Genomic DNA, 13,985 nt, shown 5'->3' on the forward strand with positions numbered 1-13,985 from the left:
AATAATTAATAGCCACTCCAATCGATGTTTATTTGTTTTAAAACGCATGCGCACCAATTTTAAATGTTTAATTCTAAAAATTTAAATTTAAAATCTTTTTTGTATGTTCAAAAACGGCTAGTATCGTTAATGTTTTAAATTTAAATGTATGGTTCGAATTCTTTATTCGAATTTAATTTTACCTGAAGACGACGTGCTTATTTACGTCGAAAGCGCTCGTAAATTAAAAATAATTTCAAGTATATTTAACGCCTCATAGACTGACGTTCTTGGAAGTTTTGATTGAAAGAGAGACTTATAAGGATGGAATCTTCACTTCTACTTTTGGTAAATGCTGGTTTCTTTTTTAAATTTTGTATACCTTCACTTGTATACTTTTAAAAATTTTAACATTTAACATTTATGATGCAATTTGGTATTACCAATTTTTCTGTAATTCTGAATTTACTAATGGCTTGTAAATGTTTCTTATTATTTTATCTAATTTTATTTTTATTTCATACTGATTTATCTCTGTGCATGCCATTCTTGTGCCTATGTTAGCTTAAATTTAACTCAGAAAAATTTGAATTCCTTTTTGAATATTTAATGTTCCTCTTTTTTTAAAATTTTAATGTTCCAAAGTTATGTTCTTTGCCTGAAGATGACTTTGATAAAAATGTCAAAAATGCTTGTGTTGATAATAAAAACTGTTTAACTCTGATAGACAGTAGTTTTTTCTTGTTTTAATGGATAATATTTTGGCATGGTGATCTAATCATTTCTGCTGTTCTTTTTAGTTTGTTGAATTGTGTACAAAAAGACTTAGATTAATAAAGGTTGGAAGGAAACATGTATATAATCAAGTTGTTATTTCTTTATTTTTATGCATACATTTTCAACAATTACAGTATAGAAATAAAAGTTTTTGTACAATCAAAAAATTATATAAAATTTTTTAAATACAAAATTTTCTTGTTAAAAATATGTTTCATTTGAATATAAATTTGAAAACAATCAAAAAATTTAAGAAAAGTAAGATCAGTGCTGAGACATCCTGAGATTAGTAATCAGTGGCCTTATGCCCTAGACCAGGGGTCACCAAACTATGGCCTGTGAGGTTAGCTCATCTGACCCTCCACCACACTGTGCCACAAGTGAGCTAAATATAATTATTTTATACGGAAATATCATAGATTGTAGATAAACTTGTTTTAATTTTTTCTACGTAGTAAGGTAAGTAAAAATCAGACAAAAAACTGCACCATAAACTGGAACTATATACTAAACAAATTCACACCTAAATGCTAATTCCAGCACACTAAAGTTTATTTGTTCGTTTACTGCTGGAATTAGCATTTAGGTGTGAATTTGTTTGTAAGTAAAAATTCCAGAAGTGGTTCAATATGATTTTTGCATCTGACAGTAATATAATTTTTAGGAAAATTGGTGAAATAATAAATTTGGTGACTTTTTGCGACTTTGGATGTCAGAGCGCTTTTTTGTGTAAGTACCTGCAATGACATTTCTAAGAAAAATGATTACAAGCTTGCTGCAGCGATTGTGTTTGTGTATTGGTAAATAAATATGTTGGTTTTCTTTATTTTTTCTGTATTCAGTGTACTGAATACACAAAAAATAACCACACAACGATTTTGTTCAGTGTATTAAACAAAATGGTTATGTGGCCCCTGCTCATCATTCTCTCAGTTATGTGGCCACTGTGAAAAAAGTTTGGTGACCCCCTGCCCTAGACTATGGTCACTTGATGAAAAAATGCTTTCAAAACTCAGTTATAATGAATACAGTAAACTTTAAACTTATTTTTCTCATTATGAGTGCTTGAGAGTTGCATTGAGTGGCTTTATTATTGATTTTATAATAGAATAAGTATTATAATACATATCAAATTCATTGAAATTGAGTAGAGGGCCAATCCTGAATCCTCCCCTTGTTAGCCATATCTTAACTAGTTTTTTCTTAGAAATATGATATATTATATATTGCAGGTGTGGCCAAACTTTTATCCTTTAGGGGCTACTTTTTTGGTAAAATATAGTCTGTGGGCGACTGTGAATATAGGCAAACAATTTTAAAATTTTTATATGTGCATGCGTTAACATTCATTTGCATTGTTCATCGGGATAAATACAAACAGTATGGGTATGTTGCACAGACAGTCTATTATTGTAAGAATAAATTATCGAATTAAGATTTTTAAACATTAAGTGAAAGCAAATTTTTGAACTTTAGCTTCATGCGCTGCTTTCAAAACCTTTGCGGTTTATTGGTCGACCATGGTCTGTGTGTTGGCCATCCCTGATATATTGGGTGTCCACTGAAATTTGTCACTACTTTGTTTCTTCAAATTTCCATATAAAAGAAATATTAATTTAAATGTCATTTGTGTTATAGATTATATAGTATTGAATTCACTTTAGGTCACCTAAAATTTTTTTATTTATGATGACTTTGGTTTTGATCATTAGTCAATGATAATGATATTGTCTTTGGGAAACTATATACATTGAGACAACTATTCAACTATTAATGCAAGTGTGTTGTATTGGAGACCCTAGAAAATGAATGCTTGGCAATTGCAATGAATTTATTGGAGGAAATTGAGGATGAGGTGGACCATTTAAATACTTATCAGAATTTGATTAATGTTATTTGGTTCTCAACAGAAAGATGTAATATGAAACAACCTTTTAATATCAATTTATCTGCATTTACTTGGTTCAATGGGGATTGTAGATTACAGTATTTAATAGACAAAAGATTTTGATGTTAAGACAATTTTGAAAATTCAAAATGTAGAATTTAGACTGATATTATAATTAAAAAAAAATGTTTCTTTTACTATATAAAGTAAAAACAAATTAAAGTTACATATAAAATATTCAAAGATGTAGCCACATGGGTAGCAAGGGATGGCATTTCCCACACTAATGTGCTTCCACCCCTCATTCTCTGCCAGACCCCATTGCCAACCTCCACTGCTGCCCCATACAAGATTAAAAGTAAACATGTAAAAAAGTCATAAAGAAGTTGTCCACTGGATGAAACAGAAAACAGGCACATCAGGCTCAAATACTAAGCTACTTGATCAGTCATGAGGTAAAGAAGAATAACATTTAATATTTGTTATGCTGTTTGTTTGTTTTTATTGAGCACTAGCTTACCCGTCGCACATTGCTGCGATCTCAAGAAACGAAATTCAAGCAAATTTGTTATAATAAAATTCAATTTACATTTTATCATTTTTATTGAAACTTATTATTATTATATTATTATTATTATTATGTTGGGTTTTGTGAGTTATACTCGGTTCACACCGGTGGCTGTGTACTATGCCGGACCAGAGTCAAGGCATAGCAACCAAAACAAAACTAAAATTAAATAAGTGTGTCAGTGTGTGTGTCTGTATTCAGGAATTTCCTAACAATGTGGCATGTATTCNATATAGTTAAAGTTTTAACAAAGTTCGAGCTAATACATAATTAGCAAAAAATAGTTGAAATAAAGTGATTAAACAAAAATTATTACAAATATCGTAAATAACAGTTCACAAATGCATATATAGAGATATTTTTTGGAGGGGGAAATGGTCTTCACAATTTGAAATTGATCAAACTCATGATGAAATGCTCATATACACTTGTGCCACCTATCGTAGGATAAATGTACTATGCCAGAAACCTTCATGGGAGTGTATTAAAAAACTTCCCAAAGTTTCATGGCAATCAGATAAACGGTGTGGTAATGCATGAAGGACAGACAACATACATTCATTTTTATATATATAGATTGTCATACATATTACTGATTTGTATATAACATGCAGGAGGCTGCCTTATCAATATGGCAACATATTGCACAACAATACATTGCTAATGATCTTGGGCTATTGTGTTTTTTACATAATAAATATATTTACTTATACTATCTCTACAAGCTATCAGCGATGCAAGTGACCCACATTCAGAAATTTCTAGTTACATCCCCGAAAATTGTAAAGAACTTTGGCTGATGGTTAACAGATATGATGGAAGAATTAGTAGATTAGATAAAATTTCATATGAGAAATGGGTGAATTATTTTAAAACTATTTTTACAAGTTTAGAGTCTAGTCTGATTTGCTATATTACATGATTCTACTATTTCTACTTTAGATAATGCGTTCTCATTAGATGAATTGAGACAAGTGATCTTACAGATGAAATGTGGCAAATTTACAGGTTAAGATGATATTAGGAATGAATTTATTAAATATTTACCACCTGTTTATAATTCAATATTTCTTTGTTTATTTAATTCTAAGGATTGTAATGATATAAATTAGTAAAATTCAAAAGACATTAAGTTTTCTGTTTATTATTTATAATTCTATTTGTTGCCATAGTAACAATTTCAAATTATTAGACTAAGAATTCTGTTATAAGTTTTATTAAAATAACTGTGCTATTGCTTTAAGCAATGAATGAAATAGACTGTCAAAAAAGCAATTGTTGACAGTTGACTGGAAAATCAGAAAACCAAGACATTTCACAGGAAAAGAGTTACAAATTTCCCAAAGTATAGTGGATGAAGTGTTAAATCAGTATTGTTAGACATTGTCCATTTCTTGAAAGCCAGATTCCTGTGGAAAATATGGTGCTCGCATCTCAACCAGAAGATACTGCAAGTTTTGAAAATGTCTTTGATTAAGTTAGTGAGAGATGTTGCAAAAAAAATGTGGAACTAATCAAACAATGGTTCAAAAGGCTAAGCAGCATGCATGTATGAAATCATATAAAAAAAACAAAAATCCTAAAATGACTGAAAAACGAAAGAAGGTAATTAAAACTAGAGCTTAAAAATGGTATTCTTTAATTGGCAAGAAGAATGCTTGTTTGGTTTTAATGATGAAACGTGTGAAGGCTAACTTCTCAACACTCAGGCTCATGCTATTATACAGCATTTGAAGGAGTTCTAGAACAAGGGTGGGCAACCTTTTTTATAATATGGGGCAGAATAAATTTTACGTTTTTTCCGCAGGCCATAGTTGTTAATTGACACCTTGTGACCTGTAAATTTTTAGTTTGCAAATATGAAATAAATAAATAAATAAATAAAAAGAAATTAATTACTACAGTCGACCTCCCCTATAACACTGTTGATTATTCCGTTTTATATGAATTCCATGTTGTATGAGTCACTTAGATTTTACAAATGCGTGTGCCGGGCTGTGAACGGCTCACCTATTTGTAAAATCTAAGTGACTTTAAACACAATAAAAACAGCACTATGTAGTTGGATACAACAGACATTACATTTTCTAATTGCATAGCTTTTGCACATAGATTTTCTTGATGGATGATGCGATGAGATATAAATAATTTAGAAAAATTCTGTTCTCCCATTTTTTGTTTGAATAAGGAAATGACTCCCTTATTTTTTCCTGTCATTGCTGCCGCAACACTTCAGAAAATAATATTCAATTTAAACTAGACGAATTACATCGAAAAATATTTATTAATAATTTCTTCTAAACCTCTCGTGGGATGGATAGAAACTTTTCGCGGGCCGGGGGTTGCCCACCGTTGTTCTAGAATCTCCAACATCAATTGGTGTTGAAAAGTTTGGTTTAAAATATCTGGTATGACAAGCAATTTGCCAGTGTGCGTTGAAAAGTTCATAATTTGTGACAAGAGGAAATATTAGTGCTGAAATTTATATTAACAAATGTTTAAAAAATTCATATTCCTTTTTTAAGAAATCAAGAGAAAAATCATACATTGTTTTGGCCAGATTTGGTAACAATACACTATGCAAAATCCACAGTAAGTTGGTTGGAACAGCACAGAGTTGATTTTGTACCTAGACATGAATCCCCAAACATATCACAATGCCAACCAATAGAATAATTTTGGTCTCTTGTAAAAAATAAACTAAAAACAGAACAAACAGCAAAAGACATTAAAGATTTTTCTCTGAAGTGGAAAAGAGCAGTCATAATGATTGAAGGAAATACTGTCGAAAATCTTATGAAAAGCATTCAAAAGAAACTTCAAAAGGAAGTGGAGCAAACCTTAAATGTTATAATTACAGTAGAGCGTCGATCAACCGAAATGTCGGTTAACCGAAAGCGTTTCAGTCGGACTGTGTCATGCTGAATAGAATGTTTTTGATACTAGATTAACTTCTAAAGTATCATTTTTTTGTTTTATATTTTTCAATATATTTATTTTGTTTGTACAAAATAAAGAAATAATTTTTAATGATACAATAGCCATGATTATTATTATAAAAATTTTTGTTAGGCTTAACATCGACAAAAATTCAATGCAATACAACATGCAATGGAGAAAAATTTAAACATGAGAGATATTAATATACTATTATTGGGATATATTAATATACTATATTAATAATGTATTTTTTCGTACATAATCATTTATCTGAAAAATCGATTTTCCGAACAACCCCAGTCCCCAATTGATTTGGATAATCGACGCTCTACGTATTTAAGTTGTAATGTATTTTAAAAAACAAACTTTTAAATAAAAGTAGTTTTCCTGATTACATTACACATAGTTATTACCTTTTTGAATTTTACAGATTTATAATGTTACAGTCCTTATTAAACCAACTTTAAATCTTCCAGAATCCTTGTAATAATATTATTTTAAAGATGATATATAATTGGGGGACCCAAAAGTAATGGGAAAAAATTCAGAGAAAATATGTTTTTATTTTAACAATTTCATATTTTAATCTCCTTCAAAATACTCTTCATTACCTCAATACACTTGTCCAAACGTTTTGTCCATTGCTCAAAACACCTAGAAAATTCCTGTTCCAAAATGCCTCTTAGTGCCTCAATCATTTTTGTTTTCACCTCTTCTACTGTCTGAAATCACTTCCCTTTGAGTTCCCCTTCATCCTGAGAAACAAAAAAAAATTGCAAGGTGCAAGATGAGACAAATAGAGGATGAGGAGAAGGTTCATGCCGTTTCTTGTCAAAAACTGCTACACGGAGAGCACCATGTAAGCGGGTGCGTTGTTGTGATGGAATAATCAATCCCCCATTCATCACAAGTCTCTTCTTTTCCTTCTCACAGCATCACAAAGTCTTTTGAGGACTTTCAGATAATAATGTTGATTGACTGTCTGGACTGGATGAACAAATTTGGAATGATTAATTAAATTGCCTCAATGTCCTTTTTTCCTTATTAATATGTAAATTTTTCGACTATAAATTCGACTTTCATCTATTATCAGGACTTATTATACTGGTTTTACAGATAATATTACAAAGATTAACAGAAAACAATTTTTATTTTATTTCGTATACCTGGACACACACAATTTTGTGTTTCGGACATATTCGTCCCTCCTCAGCAGCTAATGAAGCTAATGAGATAAAAGAAAATATTAAATTTGAAATAGAAACAGAGAAACAAAATAGTATTAATTATTTAGATATAACAATAGAGAGAAAAAGTGATAAATTAATTTATAAAAAATATGTGAAATCTATACAAATACCAAAAACAATTAATTATAAATCTATTACACCTATAAGTATGAAATATAATATATTTAAAATGTATATAAATAAAATAAGACAACGAACTAGTGAAATTAAAACTCAAGAGAAAGAAGAAGAAGAAATAATAAAAATGTTTATGTTAAATGATTATCCAAAAAGTCTATTGAATAAATGGTTAAAAAAATTGGAAATAGATAAACAATCAAACTTAATAGATAAAGAGAAAAGTTTTGTTAAAATAAGGTATATCCCTAAGATATTTGAAAGAATTAAGAAAATATTAAATAGTAAAATCAATCTAATACCGGAAAAAGTAAATACAACAAAAAACCATTTATGTTATAGAAATCAAGGAAATTACGATATATTAGAAGAAAAAGGTGTTGTATATTCATTTAATTGCAGTTGTAAACCAGAAAAAATATATATAGGAGAAACAAAAAGGAAACTAAAAATAAGAATAAATGAACACATCCGTGCAATCAAGAGAAATTATGCAAATTCAGTAGTCGCAGAGCATTGTAATAATACAGGTTGTGAAATTGTATTGAATTCCGTAAAAATAAAGAAAAAAGAGAAGAATAATTACAAAAGACAGCTTTATGAACATATGTATATAATCAGACAAAATAATAGAATAAACAGCAATAATGGCAGAGAAATCCACCAATCATGGTTAAGATTTATAGAAAAAGGGGTGTGTCCAAAAGATGATAAGAACGATGGAAAGAAATGGAAACGAGGTGTGAGACAAACAGAAAGAGAACAAATGTAAGTTGTAATAACAGAAAATAAATGTATAAAATTGATATAATGTAATAGAATTTGGTTTAATGTAGGTTTAAAATAATAGTAATTGCGATATTGTTGATAAAATTTGAATATCCAGTGGAGCAAGAAATTAAAGAAAACTGGAAAATTGTAAGAATTTTATTGAATATTTTGTCGGGAAAAATTTTAAAATGTAAATTTTAATTTTTATTTTTTATTGTTTATAGAACATATTTAAATACCTGCTGAGGAGGGACGAATATGTCCGAAACACAAAATTGTGTATGTGTCCAGGTATACGAAATAAAATAAAAATTGTTTTCTGTTAATCTTTGTAATATTATCTGTAAAACCAGTATAATAAGTCCTGATAATAGATGAAAGTCGAATTTATAGTTGAAAAATTTACATATTAATAAATTTGGAATGAATAATTCCTTTCACATTAAAAAAACAGATTAATGTAGTTTTCACATTTGACTTCACTTGACTTGCTTTTTTTGGGGAATCCTGATGTTTTCCAATAGCTGGATTGATGTTTGGTTTTCAAATCATAACCATAGCACCACAATTTATCACCAGTTATCACCTTAGAAAATAAGTCTGGATCATTTTCCAAATGTTCTTTCAAAGCCTGACAAGCTGCCAAGTGATTGCCTTTCTGATCAACAGTCAACAAGTGCAGAACAAACTTCACTGGCACTACTCTCATGCCAAGTTCTTGTGACAAAATTTGCTGAATTGAACTTCATGAAATCCCAGACAAATTAATGAGTTTATCAATGGTTTGACAGCGATCTTCGTTAATGAGATTGTGAATTTTCTCAATATTTTCATCAGTTCAAACATTGAATGGACAACCAGACATGGGTTGATCTTCAAGAGACATTTCTCCTTTTTGAAAGCAAGAAAACTATTCATAAACCCTTGTCTTACTCATGGCATCTTGTTTGTAAGCACATTGAATCATTTCAACTGTTTCTGATCCACGTTTCCCTAACAGGAAACAAAATTTCACAGCACTGAATTGCTTTATAAAATTTAACATCATGTTTTCAATGAAAACGAAAAACAGGCCAACAGGCGAAAAAAATTGATATAGGCCAACAAGTCTTGACACGCTGACACCGCTTCACATACTGATTCCTGACTGATTCACATACAAGATTGTCTGCTGACATCTAGTGGTGGATATGCATACTATGAACCTCCCACCCTCCCCAAAATTATTCCTGTTATTTTTGGGTCCCCCATGTATAAAGGCAGTAAAGTCAACTTGTCTGAATATGAATTGCTAGGGGAACTGTAGTTAGTTCATTTTGTTGAAAATTCATATTAACGATTTTTAGGGTCAGTGTCAAGGATTTAGGAATTAAGACTTAATAGGCAATTGAAATCTCTAAATTATAATATTTTGAATTAATTTACTAAATAAAGTTTAATAAAATTTATTTACAAAAACAAATGTTCTAAATGATATTTAAATTAAACAAAATGAGATGATGATGATATTCACCATTTAAGTATGAAGAAGTATATCAGAACGGTTAAACAAAACAAAGCTAAAAGAAATCCATGATTTTTTTCTGTTGAAGGATTTCTTTTTTGAAAAATAGAAAATACTTTTTTGTGTCAAAAGAGTAAAAAAGGAGCCAAATTTGGTGGTTGAAGAGATATACAATGAAATATAATAGCTACATCTTTTTAAAGTACTGATCTAGAGTAGTCTGCTTCTTGTTTTTAGTGAAGCTTTTAACATGTAAGATTCTAGGAAAAACATCACATAATATTCAAACCAATATGGTATATAAAAAAAGTATTAATATATATAAGTATACTTAAAATGTGATAAGATTGCACAGAACTTGGAAAGTAGAGATACTAAATGAATTCCAGACTGCCTATTTATACTGTTTTTAAAACCACTGCTAGTTGACTGGCTATTTTTTTTTCTAACCAATCACAGCAATAAATTTAATTAATATTTTGAAAAGGAATAATTGTTGAATTCAAATTCAAAACTGTTTACAGTTGAAATTTGTCAGCCAATCAAAAGCATAATTTCAGTTTTTGAACTATTAAATGGGTGTGGAAAATCAATTAGAAACTGTTTAACTGTTGATACTGGAATCAAACTTAACAAATTTCATTATTAATCTAAATTTTCAAAATTTCAATTTTAAAGTTCATTAGCATTGGGATGTTAAACTAATTAACTTCATAAATTTCAGTATTAATTCCCTATTAGTAATATTGAACATTACATTGCCTTCTTTCAAAATTACAAGAACTCTGTTCATGCTGCTGCTTAAGAACACTATTGAACTGAAGTGATCATTTTACTATACTACTGAAGTGATCATTTTAAGAGGTAAAAATTGTTTCACAGAAGCAATAGTTTGTAACAACTCATGTGCATCTTATGAGGGAATTTTTAATATGTCTTATGGGCAAAATGACAGTCATTACTGTAGAATCTGAACAACTTAAGCAAAAACATTTCATGTGGGAACATCTTAACTGGGTTTTACTGTATAATGTCAATTTTGGGGCCCCAGGCAAATGCCAGGTTTGCCCGTATGTTAAATTTAAAATGTCCCTGCATACTGTTTTCTAGACACATCTTTAGTTTCAAGTTTCTCACTCAGCATGGAAATAAACTATTCCTGGAAATCTACCAACAGCAGCTCATTTCCTCAAGGCACGGCAATATCAGCATGTACTTCCACTACAATGCATAGTCTGCCACAAATGTAGGCATACATTACAGATGGTCTGTCAGATGGTAATGAGGTATTACTTGTTGAGCTTGTTGCCTTCTATTTTTATTCTCCAGTCTGAAGTGGGACATTTAGGCATCTTGGTGAGACAAACAGCACAATGTGGACATCCAGTCACCTTAGTTTAACAAATTCTGGTAAGATTTTTGTTTGCTTTATCATGTGAAAATTAATGCTGTGACCATTGCTTTGCTTTATCAGTGTACTAGAAATTGGCCATCTCAACTTAAAAGGATAGTAGATGAATTGGGTTTTTTTTATTTTTAAGAACAATCCTTATCAATGCTTAGAACATTTTATAGAGATATTGTTTAAAACAGATTTACTCTGGAATCAAGATAGAACCAATGTAGAATGAAGTTCTTCAATTTACTAAGATTCTGGGTTTGCATGGCATGTATCATGTTTATTAATGAACCTAAATTTCACTATTAAGTCTCTTACATTTCAATTAAGTGTTAATAGATTCTGACTCCCGTTCTGACCTCACCATATAAAGATATCTTTGTTAGCTATTTGTTCTTATTGTAAGGTTTATAGTGAGTCTGTATTAGTTCATCTTTTTGCTTCCTGCAAGAAATTTATTTCATAGCTGTCATATCAAAACTAATAAATTTTATGAACTGTCCAAATTATGTAAGTTAAGTATAAAAATAAATAAATACAATTTATTATTTTTATTTTATGACTAATTTCATTTGTCCAGTAACAATAATAAAATAAAATTGTATTTTGTATTAGATTGAAGATCGATTAATCTTAATCCATTAAAATAGGTAAGAGTTGTAAAAACAATGGGGAGTATATTGTAGTTAAACACTTGGTGTTATTTTTTGTGAATGTATGAATACATAGTTGTCAATCCAGTGGGTCAGTTGCCTGTCACAATCTAGTCATATAGTGTGATTCAACTTTAACTTGTGATAAGAATTCGAAATTGGCATATAACCTGTCTAATTACATAACCCACACCGCTTTTCAAATTATCTTTCAAACACAACCTTCAGGTTATTCACTCAAAATTATGAGTAATATGAATTTACATAAATGATCCAAAATTATAATGCATATAGTAACTTACTAATGTGATTAGTAATTGATTAAAGATTCAGAAGAAAAGCAGAATGAGCTTTTTTTTCATTTGTTTTTTGATATTAAATAAAATTATTTAAATCATTTTTCATTAGTCTCAATTGTTAATTGTTTAATGAACAGAATAAAAATTATTATTGGCTATTTCCTGTTTAGCATTCAAAAATAGCATATTATTCTTGAAAAAATATAATTTGAGAGTTTATTAATTTTGAACAAAAGGATGGATTTGAATGGTTAATTTTATAACTTTTTATAAAGGAAATATAAAAATATATTAATAAACTTTTTATTAGAGTATTCAAATAAGTTATGAATTTAATATTTATAATATAAATTATTTCAGAACACTGTGTGTTATACATGCTGTGGATTTTATGGGCCTTGTTTTGGTCAACCTGTATGTAGCACCTGTCATGCCTTTCTATTTCCTGAGGATATCAATCATCCTGATGGTACTTTATTTCAAGAGGTAATTTAAATATTTATAATATAGAAGCAGATTCTAGACTTTGACAAGATGTGATAAGTATATATTTGTAAAAATTTAGAGGAAAAAATATTCAAATAAGAATTCCAAACATAAATTTGCATACATTAATCCTTAGTTAGGTCCATTTGATCCAATATGTAAATTTAAAATATTTTATGAAATACATGTCACTCCAGCATAAGCATTTGTGATTTTTCAGCTTCATGATTTATTATACATACATCCACATTTTAAATGTACTATAAACAAGTGAATTTTATGTAAAAAGAGTAATAACACTATATACTTATCAGGGCACATGGACTCATCACATTGGACATATATAAACTGGTCTTATATAAGAATCTGCAAGTCTGAACATATATAAATTTTAACAAATATATAAGTACAGTGTGTGTCTTATTTTGTAAAGGTACTCCTCACTTTACGACCAAGTTCTGTTCCAACGACTACATCATTAAGTGAATTGGTTGATAAGTGAGGAGCTTGTGTCGGGAATATAGGATCGTTTTAAAATTATATTATAAAAATTATGCAACAAACTTCAAATCTGTTCATAAAAAGACATGCACATGTACATATTGTCATTTGTTTATTTGGTTATCTGGAGATGTAGAGGGTCCAGGTAAGGGAGATGATGACGATTGTTGTATGTACCTTCAAGGGCGAAGGTCCTGGATGTAACAGTCAAAAAGAAACTCATGTGGTTTGCTTTGTAATCTTGTTTTCTTGATAAATTTCTCTATAGCACTTTAAAAGTTCACTTATCCCACATTCAACTTTATTAAAACGTTCAGTATTTGGATCCATAGTCTCAAGTTCCAACATGGCTGCATTAATTTTGGAGAACATACCAGCTAACCCATGTACCATGAATTTCTTTTTCACTTCTTCAGTTCTTTCCTCCTCTTCCTCTTCCAAATGCTGCATTGCTTCTAACTCTATTAAATCCTCATTTGTTAGCTCTCCATTGGCATAATCCACTAATTCAGCAGGTCTTCCACTTCAACATCTAAATTAAGTGCATTGGCAAGGTCTGCAATTGTTTGAATTACGTCAGTTTGTTCAAGATTGTCAAACAATTCGATATTGTTTGTGAAACTTATGTATGCAAGTCATACATAAGTTTCACAGTGTATGTGTGGACAAAGGACAAAGTGACAGATAAGTGTATGCCTTGCATACACTTATCTGTCACTTTGTCCCAAGCTGATTTAATGTTTTTAATGCAATCTAAAATACTGTATGATTTCCAAAAATTATGAAAAGTTACTACATCATTTTCTGTTGCTGCTACCTACAGCTTGGTAAAAAGTCGTGCACAAATAAAATG

General features: G+C 29.7%; 2 protein-coding genes and 1 long non-coding RNA gene across 3 annotated transcripts in view; all 3 read left to right on the forward strand.

The window, feature by feature from the left end:
• LOC111623589 overlaps nt 1–13,278 on the forward strand; it is a 25,875-nt gene extending 12,597 nt beyond the window's left edge. The window contains exon 3 of the long non-coding RNA XR_002756449.1: nt 12,506–13,278. This is a non-coding gene — a long non-coding RNA (uncharacterized LOC111623589). The remainder of the gene's footprint in view (nt 1–12,505) is intronic.
• On the forward strand, nt 7,291–8,677 carry LOC111623587. Its single transcript, XM_023366216.1, has 2 exons — nt 7,291–8,287; nt 8,356–8,677. Exons 1-2 carry the CDS (start codon nt 7,551–7,553, stop codon nt 8,489–8,491), a joined length of 873 nt encoding a protein of 290 aa, XP_023221984.1. The 5' UTR covers nt 7,291–7,550; the 3' UTR covers nt 8,492–8,677.
• An 11-nt stretch (nt 13,279–13,289) lies between the features above and the next one.
• The window catches only part of LOC111623567, a 56,638-nt gene continuing 55,942 nt past the window's right edge, over nt 13,290–13,985 (forward strand). The window contains exon 1 of the mRNA XM_023366182.1: nt 13,290–13,358. Coding sequence (XP_023221950.1) covers nt 13,290–13,358 — 69 coding nt within the window. The remainder of the gene's footprint in view (nt 13,359–13,985) is intronic.

Source organism: Centruroides sculpturatus, unplaced genomic scaffold (genome assembly GCF_000671375.1).
Source record: "Centruroides sculpturatus isolate CEXI.00-Female unplaced genomic scaffold, Cexi_2.0 scaffold16, whole genome shotgun sequence".
Classification (NCBI taxonomy): Eukaryota; Metazoa; Arthropoda; class Arachnida; order Scorpiones; family Buthidae; genus Centruroides; species Centruroides sculpturatus.

What these genes read in the sequence shown, in the direction of transcription:
- LOC111623587 (XM_023366216.1), top strand. Translation starts at nt 7,551, where the DNA reads ATGAAATATAATATATTTAAAATGTATATAAATAAAATAAGACAACGA. An exon ending in CAAACAGAAAGAGAACAAAT is followed by an intron (nt 8,288 to 8,355) that starts GTAAGTTGTAAT and finishes GGTTTAATGTAG; the next exon opens with GTTTAAAATAATAGTAATTG.